General features: G+C 37.0%; 1 protein-coding gene and 1 non-coding gene across 3 annotated transcripts in view; both read left to right on the top strand.

The window, feature by feature from the left end:
* LOC135965569 (POTE ankyrin domain family member G-like) overlaps window positions 1–19,450 on the top strand; it is a 30,132-nt gene extending 10,682 nt beyond the window's left edge. For both annotated transcript variants that reach the window (XM_065522621.1, XM_065522620.1), the window contains exons 7-12: window positions 1,981–2,051; window positions 7,879–7,949; window positions 9,318–9,362; window positions 10,386–10,552; window positions 17,446–17,569; window positions 19,229–19,450. In XM_065522621.1, the coding sequence (XP_065378693.1) occupies window positions 1,981–2,051; window positions 7,879–7,949; window positions 9,318–9,362; window positions 10,386–10,552; window positions 17,446–17,569; window positions 19,229–19,450 (700 nt within the window). The remainder of the gene's footprint in view (window positions 1–1,980; window positions 2,052–7,878; window positions 7,950–9,317; window positions 9,363–10,385; window positions 10,553–17,445; window positions 17,570–19,228) is intronic.
* On the top strand, window positions 757–863 carry LOC135965797 (U6 spliceosomal RNA). The gene has a single exon (XR_010578910.1). It is a non-coding gene; the product is annotated as a U6 spliceosomal RNA (small nuclear RNA).
* Window positions 19,451–20,411: the final 961 nt, after the last annotated feature.

Genomic DNA, 20,411 nt, shown 5'->3' with positions numbered 1-20,411 from the left:
ATAAAAAGGACATTCCAATCATTCTGATGTTTCCCTTGTTTCTGTTGCTGCGTTGTTGCCACTCAAACTGGTCCTGCTGCCTGGTAATGGTTGATCTTTGACACCAAGATGCCCTTACTGATTCAGATCCCTCAAGTCTTTAAGTTCCCATATCTATGCTTCTATGCTCAGCCATTGTTCCCAAAGCACCAACACCTTGCTCTGGCAGCTGGGCATCCTGACTTGATCTGCAGACAAAGTGAGCAAATTGACACTTCCCCCCATATTCAGAACCTAATATGGAAACCACATCTTAGCCAAGAATTAGCTGAGACCTTCATGGTACGAGATCCTTTGAGGCGGTTGTTGGTCTTTTCTCTGGTAGATATTAATTGGGCTTGTTCTAAAGGGTCAGAGGGGTTCAAATAATGTGACAGAAAGGGATCAGTGTTTGTTTCTTCTTCTTTGCTATCAGATCTGTACTTTGAGGCACCTTTATATTCTGTATAGAACCTTAGGCAGTAGAAAGTCCCATATGAACCTTCTCTGAGCAGTGGCTCCCAGTTGTGGTTGGCCCTTGAGTGATCTGTTTTACATGATAATGAAATTTGTCCAAGCTACTTTCATCTGTAACTCAAGATTTTAAAATATTTTCAAATTCTACCTCACAGGGATCCATTGAAGAGAATTCTCAGAATCTCAAGTAGGTTAGTTGGACTTAACAGAACCAAGCCCTGTGCATGACTCATCACTAATCATGTGTAAAAGTAGGGCTTTGTGCTTGCTTCTGCAGCACATATCCTAAAATGGGAACAATACAGAGAAAATTAGCATGGCATCTGTATAAGGAAGCAGCACAAATTTTTGAAGCATTCCATATTTTGGTCAGTCACTGGAAGGTCATTTGACTATTTGCTGACTAGCTCTAAGGACACAGTGTGAATCAAAGCAAAATGGGTGCCACCAAAATATTGAAATTGTGATTTGCACTAAAAAATAGTCATGTAAGATGGTCTATGAGGTGACTCAGAGCTGAATAAAGTGCTTGGTGCAAAATATGTTGTTAGTGTGTATGTCAAAAATTAGAGAATGTCAACTTACAACTTCTTCATGGAAACTAAAAAACATATAGGTAGAGTTTTGGTCTCCATGTCAGCTGGAATTGAACATCAATATAAACCATTATCCTAAGAAACATCCGCTGGCTCAGAGTTGGAGTCGGTAGAAAAGGATCACTGGTCCAAGCCAGGTCTTAACATCCATTGGTTTTTCTGCCCTTGGTGTGATTGGTCAACTCCGTAACAGTGGACACTCACATTATCTACTTTAATGAGATATTTATGAGTAAATTTAGTTACAAACTAAGACGTAGTTGAGATGCCCAGAATTATAAGCCCTAAGGAGCAGGAAAACTAAGAAGCAAAATTAAGACTTAATAACATTTGCTGAAAACTATAACATTTGCATATTAGAAGCTATGAACAAAATATGCATTGGGTTTTATTTAGGATTCTAAGATAATTTTAGTTATAATGTTTAGGAACAGATTATTCCTTTGCTTTACTATTTCTCTGAGCATTTAAAAAATGTTATCTTATTAAATCTTTGTAACAACCTAGTGAAAGAAGGCAGCAAAGTCCTCACTTTGTTGAAGAAGATATTGAGCCTAAGACAAGCAAGTCGTCCAAGAACAAATAGCTGTTCATTATGGAGCTAGGACTTAAGCAGGGTTGGAACACTTTCTATTATGTCATGCTAATGCAAGCTAATTTACTGGGTAACACTGCTCTCGATTTATGAGCATTTCACCCTACATTTTTGTCTTCTTTACTTAGAAGTTTCAAGAGAAGTTTGTAGAATGTACTCATAAGTGGATGGGATAATACTGTTAAGTTCTGATATTATGATATTGTTTGAAATTCTCTTAAGAATTTTACATTTGGTAAGTTTTTTACATCAGTATTAAAATAGTAATTTGGTTTATTACATTTTTATACATAGAATTTGCCAATTACTTTCTGACTACAAAGAAAAACAGATGCTAAAAATCTCTTCTGAAAACAGCAATCCAGGTAACACTTGTGATAGTGAATTACTTTAGGTCAGTTGTCCCCGATCTTTTTGGTACCAGGGACTGGTTTTGTGGAAGACAGTCTTTCTATGGGCTGGGGGAAGGTGGGGATAGTTTCAGGATTATTCATTCATGTTACATTTATTGTGCTACTTTATTTATATTATTATTACTTTGTAATATATAATGAAATAATTATACAACTTACCATCATGTAGAATCTGTGGAAGCTCTGAGCTTATTTTTCTGCAACTAGATAGTCTCATCTGGGGGCAATATGAGACAGTGACAGATCATCAGGCATTAGATTCTCATATGAAGCACACAACCTAGATCCTTCGGATGGGCAGTTCACAACAGGGTTCTTGCTCCAATGAGTATCTAATGCTATCAATGATCTAGGAAGGGGCAGAGTTCAGGCAATAATATGAGCCATTATTATTGGTTGGCTGTAAGTACAGGTGAAGCTTCCCTGGTTTGCCTGCTGCTCACCTCTTCTTGTGTGGTGTGGTTCATAATAATCCATGGACTGCTACCGGTCTGTAGCATGGGAGGTGAGGACTCCTGCTCTGGGTGGTCCTACCATAGATAAAAAAGTAAAAGTAAGGAACTTTTGATCTCAAAAGAATGCTGAAGAAAAGTTATGTTACATATGCTTGTCCCAACAAGGTCTCACTATTACTGACTTCATTCCTCCTCATTTGAAGTTGGAAAGAGACATATTTACTTTGTTGGAACAAGATGTGCTCTTCTACGTGCTGGTTAGTTATCATAACAGCAATTTTGTTAGAACAAATGCTCTGCTACCATTTGCCAAAAGATTGTCATAATAAATATACAAATTGCTCAACTCTAGGCTCAAGAGATTGTAATAAAATTAGAAAAATGTTTCACAATAACAAAAATGCTAGTATGCTACCTGGTTGTGGACACCTAATACATTGTATAACCCAAACACTATGAGGACACCTTCAATTTAGCCATCAATTTATCAAAGAATTTTGTAAGTTGGGTTTTGTAAGTTGCAGGAGATAAAGATGGAGCAGATGTAGTTTTGATCCTTAAGGTGCTCATAATAGAGCTGTCTCTATTTCATTTCTGTGCTTTTTCAATAGAATTTACAAAGAAAATATTTCCATTTATGTTTTCACTTCACTTAACAAATAACTATCGAATGTCTTTTAGATACTAACCATTTTTCTAATGCAACAGAACACAACAGAACACAATTAAAAATACAGACAGGAGCTTGTTATTATCATTGTCATTATTTTTTTATTTTACTACTTTATTCAGTTCTTACTGTGTGCTAGATGCCCACTGGAAGCTTATAATTTATTATTGATTGTGTGCCAGACATATGTGATGAAGAATGAAAGTTCTGGTTAAAAAAAAAAAAAAAAGTAGGTATGATTCAAGGGAAGCATGCAGAGTGAGAAGAATTTTTCTAGGTAAAGAAGCAGAAGAATAATGTTTGACAGAAGGAACATGCAACAAGATTGTGTGTTGGCCAGAAGGAACATCTAAGGAGATTGCCTGTTTGGCAGGAAGAGCAGCAAGTGCAAAAGACAAGATGCTTGAGTGAACTTTGCAGGGTTTCTGAGCAGTTCACTTTTGCTAGCACCAAAAGTGTGAGATACCAGAGTTTGGGAATGAGGTGAATACTTAGCTAAGGCAAGTTTATGACAGACTTTTTAATACTACAGAAATGAGTAGGTTTTATCCTGTGGGCCATGGGAAGTTTACCAGGTGGAATGCTTTGGACTGCAAATACTGATGAGCAGTGGTGAAAACAGTAGGAACCAGAGTTGTTTTGTTTGTTCAGTGATATCCTAGGGATCACTCTTGTCCCTCTTTCTGTGCTGTCGACAGTGTTTTATTCATGTCTCCTTTCATGTTTGGGTAATCTGCAACAGCTCCAAACATCTTGTTCTCACAACACAACATCTCAAGGGCTTCTTTTCTTCACCTGTGTTTTCTAAATAGGGAGAAAACTTAGAAGCGCACAAGGGGCTTCCTGTAACATTTCATTGGCTGTGTTACACTACCTGCTCATTCCCAAACCAGGCACTGGGAATGCAAATACGTGATTAGCTTAGAATTAACGTTTCTCTTTCTGAGGCTGAGGAGGGAGATTCGGATAATAAACATCCCAATAGACTTGTGTTTCTTCTGCAAGAAAGAATAAGGAATGTATTGGTAGGGAGCCGACAATGTTTGCTGCAGGGGCTCATTGGAGACATGGGAGCAGGGGAGTCACAAGATTAAAGTTGAGTATTAAGGCATTCTGGTTATGGTGTAAAATGGGTTAGCAAGCTTTTCCTGTAAAGGACCAGGCGGGAAATATTTTAGACTATGTGGTCTCTGTCATAGCTACTTACCCCTGCTGTTGTCTGCTGTTGTAGAGTGAAAGCCACCATGATTCTATGTAAGCAAACAGGCATGACTGAGCTCCTATAAACTTTTATTTACAAGCCATAAGGCAGATTTAATTTGGACTGTGGCCTATAGTTTCCTGGGATTGGTGGAAGGTTACCATGGAAAGAAACCAGGAGACAAAGGAAGCTTTTGCAATAGTCAGCTATAGTTTCTGTCACACATCCTTGGACTAGTATCAATGTATTATAAGGTTTTCACCCATCCATGGTGGAATAAAGTTAGGAATCTCAGTTACTCATTTTAATATGTTGGCCTTTGTTTTTATGGTGTTATGCCTTTTTATTTGTTTTGCTTAATTTTTTTCATGTAAGAACTAACATTAGTAGTTGACGGTTTTCTTTTAAATAGAAGCCATTTTGTAAATGTTTATGTTCCCAGTGGCAGTGGAAATATAAAGCAGAGGCAGAAGAGAGGTGTAGTCTATATGATTTAGTGATAATTGAATGAGAAAGGCTTGGGGGACCGAGCAAAATGTCAGATGATTTACAGGTTTCCAGGTCGTACACTAGTATTTAACCTGGACATGAGGAAGGAGTAGGAAATTTTCTGGTGAATACAGAAGAGCAAAGAGCTGCAGGTCAGCAGAAATGACCATTTTTTTCCTATGCATGTTTAATGGAATATTCATGTAAGATGTTTTGAGTAGGTAATTGCATAACCAGCATTTATAACTCACATCTTACTAGTTTGACTCTCAGTAACAAGACTTGTCAAAGATCAAAGAATCTGAAAGTTGATGAAAATGTCCATGTGTATCACCTTCAGTGACCAAAAGTCAGCATCCACAGAACACAGAATTGGGACAGGTGAACTTAATAGATAAAGATGACTATCAGAGTTGTGTTCCTCTTAGGGAATGATAGTCTCCATGACCTGTGTGAGTCATGGCTGCCAGAAAAGAAAGAGAGCAAGGAGTGTATTAAAGAAGCACAGCAAATTCAGTCCTAGAGTGCCCTGCTTGACTTCATATCATAGTTCTGATTTCTAAAATACCATTTTCTGCAAAATATGCTTTCTGTTTTTCCCCTCTTGTAGCCTGCAACCAAATAGAATCCCTTCAGTGGGGCATTTTTGTGTTCTTCCTTTAAAAACAGCAACATATAAATAACAAAAAGAAGTAAGAGAAAGAGTGTTTTTTTATAGGCTAGTATTTAACGTAAACTTGAGAGTGAGTATCAACATTATACTTAGAATTTACAGACTGGGTAGGAAGACGAGATAGAAATCTAAAGATTACTGACTCAAACACAGTGTTCTTTCATTGCTTTATTGTCGCATTTCTGAATTCACAACTATGAATTATATTCGTATGCACTATAACTTTAGAAAGCACCTTCCCAAACCAAATATTAAGTGATTGATTATAATTTCTTTGACTTATTATAGAATTGACTTTCCAAGTGCTCATGAGAATTATTGAGAATTTGCTATATAGTAACATCTCAGCTGTGTCCACAAGAGCTATCTGTCTCCTTGTCTTAATAACTATTGGCTCACTAGGAATATTGTTTTTGGCATTAAAATGATATTTTTCTAAATGCAGATAGGACCAGGGATCACTCTTGAACATTAATGTCCAAGCATCTTAAAATTACACATCAGGTTTCATAATCTGACTTCTGTCCCACTCTCCATCTTTAGCCCTTTTCCCTGTGCGCCCTTTCTCTGGCATTACTGAGCTGCTGGTAATGTCCTACTCACTCGTTCACTCTTTCAGGCCTCACTCCTGCTCTTGCTGCTGTGTGGAATGCTGTTACCCTTTCCTTCCCTCTACTGCTTTTAATCTGCCTAGCCTCAACATTTCAGTCCTGCTTGGGCATGTGTTCTAGAAAAGCCATCCCTGATATGCTTTATTTTCATTGTTTTTAAACCCTAATGCCTAGCATGTATGTAGCAGGACTCAATAAGAAATTTCTGAGTAAAATAAAGACTGTTTTTACAAAGATGATGTGCAAGACTGTTCTCTGCAGTCTTGGAGCAGAGGGGACAGACATGTGGGGGAATAATGTACAGTTCAGGTGGTAAAGATGCAGTAGAAAAATCAGTGAAGTCAGAAGGCAGCCTCAAGAAGGAGGTACCTTTTTATCTGGGGAAAGACATGCAGAATCAAGGAAGACTTCACATATTGTTTTAAAAGATGAAAATAAGGTCAGTTGTTGTGTCTCACAACTGTAATCTGAGCATTTTGGGGGGGCTGGAGGAGGTGGATCACAAGGTCAAAAGATCAGGAACATCCTGGCCAATCATGAAACGCCATCTCTACTAAAAATATGAAAATTAGCTGGGCATGATGGTGCATGCCTGTAATCCCAGCTTCTTGGGAGACTGAGACAGGAGAATCACTTGAACCAGGGAGTCAGAGGTTGCAGTGAGCTGAGATTCTGCACTCCAGCCTGGTGACAGAGAAAGACCTTGGCTCAAAAAAAAAAAAAAAAAAAAAAAAAAAAAAAAAAAAAAGAATAAGAAGAAGAAAAAAAGAAAAATAAATTTGTCAGAATAGTGGAGGGAAACATTTTAGATATTAGGAAGACATTGTGCACTAATAAAGGTGTCAGTAGTAGTTTTGGAAATAATTTATAAGGTACTATTGTTGCAGAAAACAGGAGGCAGGAGAGACCCAGTGGGTGAAACAGGAGGATTTTATTTAGGTGCACACCAGTTCAGTGGATTTGCATCCAAATGCTGAGTCCTGAGCAAAGACAGAGCCTGGCTTATAAAGGCAAGCTTACAGAAGCAGAACAAAGGCAGTTAATCATATAGTGACAGTTTTGCAACCTCAGCATAACTTGTGACTTTGCAACTACATTGAAGGAAAAGAGGAACTTGCAAAATATATGCATTTGTACAAATAGCTATGAGTAAATGCTGAGGGGAAGGGGAGACGGTAAAGGAATTTGTTTTCTTAACCTTGCTCTGGGATGTCTGGACCCATACCTGTGGGCTCTGGCTTCTCAGACAGGGTCAACACGACCTTACCTGGGCCCTGCCTGTTACTATCCTTAGAGTCAGAGTAGCTAAGTGCAGGAAAACTTGTTTCTCTTTAAAACTAAATTTCCTTTCCATTACATTTACTGCTTCATGATTAGGAAGTGGAGAACAACATACTGTGTTACCTTATATGTTTCTACTGTATTTTAAAGTTGTGTTTCTGGTGGTTTTGCTCATTTATGTTGGGTGGATGAATTTGTGAGTGAATCTCATCAGGTGTCTCCCCAAGTGGTTTGTTGAAGTCTTAGAGAATGATTTCCTAAGTAACTATTTCATGAAACACTAAACACTCAATTTATGAGATAAAATAAAATGTTGTCTTAAATCTATTTTTATAAAGGCAATAGTTTTTAACTGTTCTAAGTGGTTCATTTTAACTGAATATATGGATTTCTCAACAGAACAAGACTTAAAGCTGACATCAGAGGAAGAATCACAAAAGCTTAAAGGCAGTGAAAATAGCCAGCCAGAGGCATGGAAAATTTTACATTTAAATTTTGGATTTAATGTTGTTTTCTTTGCTTTAATAATATTAGGTAGTCCAAATGAAATTACCTTTCAGACTAGGTTTTGAGAGTCAATAGATTCTTTTTTCTAAGAACTTTTTAATAGATTCATAAAATTTAATAAATTCAGCAATCTCATTAACAGAAGAATCAATAGATTCTAAGTTAGCAATTGAAACTTAACTTAAAAAACATAACCACTATAAAATTTAAAATACTCTTACTTTACAATATTCTTATTTAAAATATTCTTATCTGCCTTTTTGATTAGCTTATAGGTAATCTTTCCTTTTGGAATAGAGGCAAAAGAAATTCCAGAACATTGTTCTTTCATTCTTACAACACCCTGACGTGATAAAGAAACTAACATCAATTATTGGATTATATTATTAAGCAATAGAATTATGAACAATGTAACACTGATGGTCCCTGAGCTGGATTCGTGGTTGAAGAGTAATCATGGCCAGTGATTGAAAATCTGCAGTTTTATATTGCAGTCACTGATAGCAAGGTGAAAGATATATTCTGCCTTGTGATCTCTCATTGACCTCAGCGTTTCTCTTCAGGGAGGGAACCAGGTCATAAAAGAAACCCAAATGCCTATTACAAGAATCATATCTTGCAGAACGGGACCTTTGGTGTTAGTGCAGAAACACAATAACATTCGCACTTACTACAGTTGCAGAAAATCAGTACAGGTTATTAAAATTTTTATCCACTGTCATTAGTACACGTTAGACTATATTAGAACTGGACTTAAGCAGATAAACTAGATACATAACACTATCGTATTACAACATATAATTTGAATTAAAATTTAAGAATTTGCATTTCTTTCTTTTTGGTGTTGATTTCAGCTTCTAATAATTGAAAGAATGCCTACAATCCAGTTAGTAATCTGTAGAGGCTCACTGGTTAGGGTTTGGTGAGGTAAACTCTTTTCAAGTGAGGAATTGCAACACTACAAATCATCTGCTGATGCATTTTTGGCAGATTTAACACATAAACAATTAAGTTGAGACCAAACAAATGGTGACAAAGTTAAGTTTGCTGGTTCATGTTTTTCTTCTTCCGTTGGCTAAGGTGAATTATTTTTCCCATGTTAGTCAGAAGCCAGTGATGTGGCAGTAGCTGAACGTAGATTAAAAAGTTAATTTTTAATTTTAATTAATTATTTATTTTAACAGTTAAATTTTAATTTTAATTATTTTCTAATTTTTCATTGTCTATACTTGATTACTTAAAATAAAATTATTTTAAAAACATGCATTCCAAAAGAGGAGAAATCACAGAAATACAACAAGCAAATTAACCTTCTATTTTTTCATTTGCAGGAAATGTCTCAAGAACCAGAAACAAACAAGGATTGTGATAGAGAGGTATACCATTATATTCAAATGTTTCTGTTGAATTAGATTTTTACATTATGTTGTTGAATAAAATGTTGTAAGTGTAGGCATACATGATCCTATCATGTAAGTAGCATAAATCATCAGTGAAAAATTTAATATTTAACTCAGAAAGAATTCTGTAGATTGAGTTTTAAAGAGATACAAACCCCAGAGATATTCTTTCATTATTATGGAATAATCCTGAATGGTGCCGTAAAGTGCTAGGTCATGCCACTTTAGGAGCTTTGGATCCATCATTTTATCTTTCTTGGTTTTAGTCTGATTATCAATAGATAATGTGGCTAAAGAAGATAATTTCTTATTCTGTGTATCTTCCAGCTAGAAAATTGTACGGCTATCGAATGTGAAATTTGGGGAGCATCTTATTTTCTGGGCATCCACGCTTGTACCTCAGCAGTTTCACTCTGCTCCTTGTGTTGTGGCGAACTTTGGTTCCCATGTTTCAGTGAGAACCATCATGTTTTTGATATCCCAGGAACCAAATGAAAAAAGAATGATCAAAAGCAGTGGGGGAGAAGAATATCTCAGTGCAGAAAAGGGCAATCTTCCTTTCTATTCCTGAAGCCCCACAGTGTCTCATCCTGTAAATCTGACTGCTTAATGTGAGATCTAGGTGGTAAAGACAGAAGAAGACACATTTTACATCCTTGCCTTTTTATTTGTGTGTTCCCACGAGTCAAATGGGATAAATACATATATAAGATTCTGAAGAGTGGTTGGGAATAAAAGCACAAAATGACGGAGGGCCCTTTTTGAATTTTGGAAAATTCTATTTTATTCAGTCAAACAGAAATGAAGCAAACTTTACAATGATATGATAATTACATCTTAAAATTAGATGGTAATTGTTCTGTATATATGATCAAACTTAAGTGTGAAATATTTTTAATGACTACAATAATGACAAACTGAGTCAATTGATAAAATCCATTAAAAAGGTTCTTTTTATTCAATAAAGTGAATATCCTTAATATCAAACTTCCATTCAAGGCTGAAGAAGACATGAAGAAGCACGGAAGTAATAATACGGGATTACCAGAAAACCTGACTAATGATGCCGCTGCTGGCAATGGTGATGATGGATTAATTCCACAAAGCAAGAGCAGAACACCTGAAAGTCAGCAATTTCCTGACACTGAGAATGAAGAGTATCACAGGTAAGCCTATGGCAACATTTAATAGGAGATAGCCATATGCTGTCAAACTAATCCTAATTTGGACTAATATTCATGATTAAAAATTTTATATTTTTCCTAGGATATTCAGCCTTGCCTGGTAATCAGAAAAATGAAAATCAGAAAAAATGAGTTACCATTTTTTCCAGTCATTAATTTATTTGAAAAATAACGAGTATTAGCAAACGTGAGGAGAAAGGAATTTCTTTACGTTTTAGTGAACTTTTATTTTAGCTTCAGAGGTACATGTGCAGTTTGTTATATAGGTAAACTGTATCATGGAGGTTTGGGCTACAGATTATTTCATCAGCCACATAATAAGCAAAATACCCAAAAGGTAGTTTTTTGGTTGTCTCTCTCCAGCCATGCTCCACCCTCAAGTAGAACCTTTTGCCTGTTATTCTCCTCTTTGTGTCCATGAGTTCTCATTGTTTAGTTCTCGCTAATGAGTAAGAATATGTGGCATTTGATTTTCTGTTTCTGCATTAGTTTGCTTAGAATAGTGGCCGCCAGCTCCGTCTGTGTTGCTGCAAAGGAAATGGTCTCATTGAAAAAGACATGTCGTACGCTGTTGGTAAATGCATTTGGAACATTAATTGAGTAGCATATTCACACACACATATATAACATAGTAAGGATATATATGTACGTTAAGGATACTTTTATAGATTTGTTACATATATACTTACATATAAGAACATTTATTACAGCATCATTATATCAAAAGATGGATCCTTATCAGTAGGAATTTATCATTATTAAAAGTAAATCCTTACCAATAGGAAATAGCTCAATTTTCATTCTCAGAAAATAATGTAGTATGGAACCATTTTTTACAAATGAGGTTAGATCTAGAGTATACTGATTATTTCACAATTAAAATGTATTTAAAACCTTTACTTTGATAACATATCTTAAGATAAATTTTTTAGAATTCTTGTAATATCTGCTGTGTTGCAAATGGAAGCTACATGCTCCATTGACACTGTACCTTGATTGCTAGTTATTAAATTTTTGTTGTCAGTGCCTGAGTGCTGAAATATTGGATCTTCAATCTGAATATTGCCAAGGGATTGTATGGGGATCTATATTTAATATAAACATTTCAGTATATTGGGTAAAACTTTTATTAAAATGTATCAAAGGATCTTTCATCTACTAAACCAGGATTTGGCCAGATTTTTCTGCAAAGAGCCAGTTAGTAAATATTTTAGGCTTTGCAGACTATGTATATATTTTTGAGACAGGGTCTCTGTTGCCCAGGCTGGAGTGCAGTTGTGTGATCACGGCTCACTGCAGCCTCAACTTTCTGGGCTCTAGTGATCCTCCCACCTCAGCCTCTCTGCTAGCTGGGACCACAGATGTGCAACATCACACCCAGCTAATTGACTCTGTGAACTGTAGAGTGAATAAGCGTGGCTGGGTTCCAAGATACTTGACTTACAAAAACAGGCAGTGGGATTTGGCCCACAGGTGCTAATGTGCTGACCTTGTGCTAAAAGGAAGGTGCTGCTCATGCAGTAACTCTTATTCATAAAAGTGTCCTGCATGTGTGACATTATCCTTCCTTTTAGAAAAGTATATATTTCAGCATTCACCACACCACATTTTTCCACAGTGACTTCATATAATTTTTAAATTTGCATTTATAAAATAAGACTATTTTCTGCATTTCTGCCGCTTTATTCCTATGAATAGAACTCAGTAGTTTACTGTGATCAATTACTTTGTATATTTGATGAGTGTCAACTGTTCTAGAATTGGCTGATTTTTATCAAGCCAGAAATACTCTCCTTGAAACGTTTAGTGTTTCTTGGTCTTTATGTATAAGCATGAACAATGTGATATTCAGCTTATGGAATCTAGAAATGTTTAAGGTGACATTTAGTTCTATAGTTTTAAGAATTTAACACCTCAGTCTGGCATTTTTAATGCCATTTGTGTATAATTTTATAATCTTTAAAATATATAATTGTTATGTAAAATTTGAAGACTACACCTGTTATATATAAAATTTGATATTAATTGTCTATTGCTGTTCCATGACTGTGGAAGAAAATTACAACATTCTCAGCCATGAATTCTAAGTTTGATGTCCTTAACAGAACTGTCTACACTCACGAACTCAATTTGCTTTTCATTCACTCTTGATCTCACACCAGTAAGTCCTCAGTTTCAGTACTCCTCCAACATTGTTTTTCCTCAAGATTATCACTAATTTTTTTCTGTAATAAATCTAGGCATTTTTCTTACACATTTTATTTAATCTGTTAGCAGAATTTGAGCCAGTGGAGGACATCTCCTCTCTAACAGCATCTTCAACTTGGCTTTCAGGACCTCACTCCCTCAAGCTTTTCCTCCTACCTTTCTAATCCATTCATCATGGCCTCTTTTACTTGCTCCTTCTCATCTTTCTCCATTTGGACATTGTTTTTTCCCAGGGCTCAGTCCTCAATCTTCTCTCTCGTGACTTTTTCTTTTTTTGAGACAGAGTTTCACTCTGTCACCCAGGCTGGAGTTAAGTGGTGTGATCTCGGCTCACTGCAACCTCCACCTCCTGGGTTCAAGTGATTCTCCTGCCTCAGCCTCCTGAGTAGCTGGCATTACAGGTTCGTGCCACCATGCTCGGCTAATTTTTGCATTTTTAGTAGAGACAGCATTTCCCCATGTTGTCCAGCCTGGTCTCAAACTCCTGACCTCAGGTGATCTCTCTGCCTTGGCCTCACAAGGTGTTGGGATGACAGGCATGAGCCACTGCACCCAGCCCCTCGTGACTTTTTCTACCGTGTATATGCTAGTGATTTCCAAATGTATGTCTCTGGCTCAGATCTCTCTCCCTAATTCCAGATTTCCATATGAGCCTGCCTACTTGACATCTCTATTTGGTTAGCTATTGGGTATCACACACTTGTCAGACTCAAAATTGGGCTACTGATGGCCTTCCTGAAATCTACCCCTCATGTAGTCTTTCCTACTTTGGTTAAGGGCAACTCTTCCAGTTGCTCTGCCAAAAATCTCATTGTCATTGTTGATTCATCTCCCTCTCCGTCTCTGACACCTTACATCTATTCTCTCAGTAAATCTTGTCAGGTCTACCTGAAGAATATGTCCAGAAGCCAGTCATATCTTCTACATCTGAGCCACCCTCATCTGCAGTCTACATGAGTGTCATAGACTGGTAATTGATAGTCCTGGCTTTTAAAAACTTCCCTTTTCATCAATTCTTAACTCAGTGGATGTACTTAAAATATAAGTCAAATTGTGTCAGTCCTCTGCCCCAGCCCTTCTGATTGCCTCCCATTTCACTCTGAGTATGTGTCAAATTTCCTCCTAATTCTCTCCCTTGCTCTGCTTTAGCCACACTGAACTTCTTGCCATCCCTTATCTACCCCTAGTGCTTAAAGACTCCAAGCACACCTCTGTACTTGGCAGTTCCCTGTGTCTGGAATGCTTTTTCCCCAGATATCCTCCTAGCTTACTCTTTCCATTCCTTCAGTTCTTTATTTAAAACCTCCTTTCGACTAAGAAGTAGAAAAAGGGTAAAAAGAATCACATTATGGAACAACCACTTTCTGAGGAAGAACCATGTACTACCCAGACGCATCATGCTTAAGATTCAGCTGGGAGTGTACCAGGGAGGCTCTCTAATGTAACCAAGGGAAGGTTCAATGAAACAAAGTGATTTATCATCTCTAACTTCAAACCAATTTGTATCTTGACATCAACGCTCTTAACCTTATATCATTATTTCTTAGAGTCTTTGATATACAAATAAAAGGTTTTTGTATTAGAAAGAAAAAATCTCCTTTCTCAGCAGAGACTTTTCTGACCATCCCAACTTTCCCACCACCCTCCCCATCAAACACGTAAACATTTCATTTTCCTGCTTTAGTTTTTCTCCTCTAACGTACTGTATATTTTGTCTTCTCTGTCTGTTGTTATTGTGTGTTTATCTCACTCTCATGAATAGGGATTTTATTTTTCACTACCATTATCCTTACTGCTTAGAAAAAGGCCTAGCATATTGGATGTAGCTACCTAATAAATCCTTATTAAATGAGTGAATGGAGTTTATCCTGCGTATATTGTTTGATTGATTCTCACTTTAAAATTTTGACATGAGTCATTCTAATAGTTTTGTCTGGTAATTATATGCATTTTAAAATTTGTTTTGGCTTTTTATAATAAGCTACATTCTTTAATTTTTTTTATTTAGGGAGAAAAGCCCAATATTGTGGTTATTCATTATTTATTCTTTTACTAGTAATCATAATTGTAATTACGGTAAACTGAGCCAGAGGAATTGCAAACTTTACTAGTATTTTATTTGATTTGATTTTTGAGATGGAATCTCACTCTATCGCCCAGGCTGGAGTGCAGTGGAGGGGTCTCATTTCACTGCACCCTCCGCCTCCTGGGTTCATGCATTTTTCCTGCCTTAGCCTCCTGAGGAACTGAGATTTACAGGGGCATGCCACCATGCCCGGCTAATTTCTGTATTTTTAGTAGAGACTGGGTTTTACCTTGTTGGGCAGGCTGGTCTCGAACTCTTTACCTCAGGTGATCCACCCACTTCGGCCCTTCAAAGTGCTAGGATTACAGGCGTGAGCCACTGCACCCGGCCACCTGCTTTTAAAAAAAAAAAAAATTTTGGGTGGCACATTTAATGGACTTACAAATTCTTTTCAGGGGATTATGAACCTTTAGTATTTGAAATAAAAAGACAGAGTTGGAAATTTTTTGCTTCCTATAGTAAGAGGAATACTGGTCAAGCACTGGCTATTCTGATGGAGCAGGTGCTGCTGCTTGGCTGTATTTCAGAAGCAAGCTGCTCACATCTGTATTAGTTGGTGAGCAAGACCAGTGGTCATTGATTGGTTGACTAGATTTCAAACTGGCTCTGGGTGGCTTCTTGTTACCATTGGTACAGGTCATTTCTTTCCTAAGTTAGACTCAACTTTAACCAAACATTTTCGGTTTAAAAGTTGCCTTCAATTAACTATGTTCAAAATGAAACTATTTTGTATTCCAGAATTTTAGACCTCATTTTAAAATTGTGGTCACGATGAATTGGTTAATAATAGCTCTCAGGAAGATCTGTTTACAATTTTAAAATAGATATTTCTCTGCATAATTTATTCCTTAAAATTAATTCTCTTGTTTCTGCTGTTGGTATTTCTAGAAGCTTTTGCTCAAGTCCTAACTCAATCTCCAGTAGGAGATTTTAGTCTCTTTGTCAGTTAATGTATGTATATGGTAGTGATATTCTCTTTTTAAATTCCTTTTCTTTTCTTGTTCACTGTCTTCTCTGTACAATAACAGTGATATTCTTATACATTTTTACCTCATTAAAAATAATTACAGTTTTCAGGTCATGTGATGCCAACATGTTTGTTCCTTTTGCTTGGTGTGTGTGCTGCTATTCAGGTTCTGTTGTAGTTCTACATGAATGGCAGCTTTTTAAAATAACTCTGTGAAGAATGACATTGGTACTTGGATAGAAATTGTATTGGATCTGTAGACTTCTTTGGGCACTATGATCATTTTCACAATATCAATGCTTTCAGTCCAGGAACATAGGATGTATGTTCATTTATTTGTGTCATCTCTGATTTTCTTCAGTGGTGTTTTCCAGTTATCGTTTTATAGTTGACTCACCTCCTTCGTTACGTATTTTCCTAGGTATTTTACTCTTTTGCAGCCACTGTCAAAGGGACTGGGTTCTTGACCTGACTCGCAGCTTGGTTATAGGTGGTGTATAGTGGTACTACTCATTGGTATTTGTACATTTTGTAGCCTCTGAGACTTTACTGAATTCATTTATCAAGTCTAAGAGTGTTTTGTAGGAGTCTTTAGGGTTTTCTAGGGATAAGATCATATCATTGGTGAAGAGATAATTTGACTTTCTTTTTTTCAATTTGGATGTCCTTTATTTCTCTTGCCCAATTGCTCTGCCTAGGACTTCCCAGTTTTATTCTTAACATACATGAAATAAAAGTAAAATCAAAAGTGATTAAGGATTACTTTATTTCACATCTCTGTCACATACACAGATAAAATTAATTCAAAGTTGTATGTTAAAAACACAATATTAGACCTTGTCTTGTTTCAAAAGGAATTTCTAAGTTGTCTATAAAATACAGAGGAATCAAGAATATAAGTGGAAAGTGTTTCCCAAAAATAAATGTAAAAAGTATGGGTTAACACAGGGCTTCCCAATCCCCAGGCCATGGACCAGTACCAGTCCCCTGGACTGTTACGACCTGTGCCACAGAGCAGGAGGCTAGTGGCAGGTAAGCTAGCAAAGCTACATCTGTTTAAAGCCACTCTCTGTCACTCACATTACTGCCTGAGCTCCTCTTCCTGTCAGATCGGTGATGGCATTAGATTGTCATAGGAGTGTGACTCAAACCCTGTTGTAAGCTGCTTACACAGGGTATCTAGGTTGTTCACTCCTTATGAGAATCTAATGCTTTATGATCTGTCACCATCTCCTGTCACCCCCAGATGGGACCATCTAGTTGCAGGAAGACAAGCTGAGGCTCCCACTGATTCTGCATTATGGTGAGCTATGTAATTATTTCATTATATAAAAGTAATAATAGAAATAATGTGCACAATGAATGTTATGTGCTTGAATCATCCTGCAACCATCCCCCAACTCAGGTCTACAAAAAAATTACCTTCCACAAAACCAGTCCCTGGTGCCAACATGGTTGGGGAGAGCTGGATTAAGAGATGTGAGACCCCTTTGCCTTGTCTTGGATTAATGTGCAGATATGCATTGTGTGAATGACATCTGAGGGCACCATCTTGCCCTGTAGATCATTTTAGGGACACCTCCAGTATTTCATGAAAATCAAAATTTCTTTTAGTGATGAACAAAATGATACCCAGAAGCAAGTTTCAGAAGAACAGAATGCTGGAATATCACAAGAAGAGATTCTGACTGGTAAACAAGAGCAGATGGAAGTGGCTGAAAAGAAAATGAATTCTGAGGTATTTTCTTTAGTCATTTTCAAATGTTTTAATATGTGTATTTATTTAAAAGACAACTTTATGTATTTTGGAAAGTATAAAGGATTTTAAAAACATATATATACACACACTCCATAGATCCTTTATCATATATCTATATATGTACATACAGGATAAAACCATGTTCTTAATTCAACTGCATTTGCCTGCAACTGTAGAGTAGTGATCTTCACAATGGCCTCAATCCAAAGGAGAAGCATTTCATATGTTTCATAAGAATTGATGATCTTTCCAATATCAAAAATAAGTTTTGCTACTAACAACAGATTTTCTAGTTTTTGGACATTAGTTCATCTTTTTAAAATATTGATAGAGAAATCAGTTTGTTATTTTCACTGATAGGAAAGTAGGAAATGTATAGCTGGGTCAGAGGCCACATTGTAAATGTCATTATCCTTGCTTTTGAGGAGAGTAACAGTTTGCTCCAAGAAGTTTCTCATTTCAATGCAAAGAGTTCTGAATACAATGGCTTGCCATGATATACATTTAGTGATAATTTATTGATAAGCATTTTGTTCCCAGAGAAATATTTCAGTATATTTCCCTTATTTCACACTTATTACTATTTCAAACATTATAAAGAGGAAAGAAAAGTTATTGCAATGGCAAATAATCTCACGATTTCTAAGAAAAGCTTTGTAAGTTGTATCTTATTTACCATTTGTATTTTGAAATATAGGGCTTCTTTTGTGTTAATATATTTACACCACAAAAGTAACCGTGATTTTATGAAGTCGCCCATGCTGGCATGCAATGGCACGATCTCAGCTCAGTGCAACCTCTGCCTCCCAGGTTCACACGACTCTCCTGCCTCAGCCCCCTGAGTAGCTGGGTTTACAGGTGCACACCACCACACCCAGCTAATTTTTTGTATTTTTACTAGAGACAGGGTTTCACTATGTTGGCCGGACTGATCTCAAACTCCTGACCTCATGATCTCCGCCCACCTCAGCCTCCCAAAGTGCTGGGATTACAGGTGTGAGCCATTGCTCCCGGCTGCATTTATTTTCTGACCTCTCCTTTTAAGAATCATGATCTTAAATGAGTTCAGTGTTGTTTGTAGAAGTGCAATGCTTAGATGCCGATGTGTATATTGTGGAAGGGTACAATGCTTAAACAGTTATGAATAAATGCAATTCCTATAACTGACTGTAAAAATATTAGAAAAGCAGTATATTGATAAAACTTTCTTCAGAAAAAGGAACTTAAAGAACTTTAAGAAATTGCTTCTGTCCAAATATATGCATAGCTAAGGTTCTTACAATGGTGTGGTTGATAGGTTAGATATCAGAGTATAAACCCAATTTTAAAAATATATGCAAGCATATTAATCTTATATTTTATGCATCTGGTTTTTTTATAATTCAGAGAAAGGCTTTTCCAATTCTGAAATTCTAAAAATCCTCTAGTGACTTATTTTTCATGGTCTTTAAATAAGTATTTCAACTTTTTGGAATTTACACATTTTTAGATTTGAAGTTTTGTCCAACTTTTTTCCCGTTAAATATCCACTATGGGAATTCTTTCCTTATACAAATAAATGTCATTCTTCAATTTCAGAAGAAATCACGATATGTCATTCTCTTGAGTGCTAATTAGAAGTTCCCTTTGTTTACTTAGGTTTCTCTTACCAATAAGAAAGAAAAAGATCTCTTGCATGAAAATCGCATGTTGCAGGAAGAAATTGCCATGCTGAGACTGGAAGTAGACAAAATAAAACAGCAGAGCCAGCTAAGGGAAAAGAAACTTTTGGAGGAAATTGAAAGTGTGAAAGCAAAGAATGAAAAACTTCTAAAGGCTGTAAAATTGAGTGAGGAAACATTAACAAAAATTAGTATTTAAATACAGTGGACATCTTAGCATTTTGACAACTGAGAACAATGATAAACTTCTAAAGGCTGTAAAATTGAATGAGGAAGCATTAGCAAAAATCAGTATTTCAGTAGAGTGGACACTTAGCATTTTGACCGCTGAGAATGCTCAGTTCTGAACTGCAGAATGTAAGACACAGCTAGGAAACACTGGAAATGGAAATCCTATCATGTCGCTTTAGACTGACTACTGCCCTACATGACTGTGATCAATGTCAAATAGATGAAAGAGACTTCTTTACAGAGAACAAACATGAACAGGTTTATTTACAGGAAGAAATGAATTCTCATATATCTAACCTAAAAGATAACAGTGAGATCCTTTCTGAACAACTCTAACGTTGACAACAAAATTAACAGCCTAAACATTAAGCTGCATCACACAGGATAAATTCTGAGAGACAAGATGGGGCAGGCCCCCATCTTTCCTGTTCAAACAACTTAGTCATTCTAGTGTGTGGGCTTTGGAGACTACAAATCCATCAAGGGCAGAAAAGATCCTGTGGCACGGCACAGCTGCTTTACCAAATCATGGCCAGACTGCTTCTGTAAGCAGGCCCTGATCCTGTTCCTCATCACTGGACAGGACCTCCCACCTGAGGCCTCTAGCTACCCCCACCAGTGTTCCCTGGCCAACGGAGATTTGAAACCTTCCTGGGACAGAGTTCCCAGAGAGAGGGGAGGGCCACCACCTTTGCTGTTTGGGCACCTAGCCGTTCTGGCCCATGGGCTTTGGAGAGCCCAAGCTGACCAGGGGTGGAAGTGGTGTCTCAGTGCAGCACAGCCACCCTCCAAAAACATGGCCAGACTCTTGTTTAAGTCAGTCTCCAACCACATTTCTAATCACTGGGTGGAGCCTTTCAACCAGGGTCTCCAGCCACCTTCACTGCTGTTCTCTGGCTGACAGAGGTTTCAGGCCTCCCTGAGTCAGA

Source organism: Macaca fascicularis, chromosome 10 (assembly GCF_037993035.2).
Source record: "Macaca fascicularis isolate 582-1 chromosome 10, T2T-MFA8v1.1".
Lineage (NCBI taxonomy): Eukaryota > Metazoa > Chordata > Mammalia > Primates > Cercopithecidae > Macaca > Macaca fascicularis.
The sequence above is the reverse complement of the archived record's forward strand: the minus strand, read 5'-3'. Positions and strand labels throughout refer to the sequence as shown.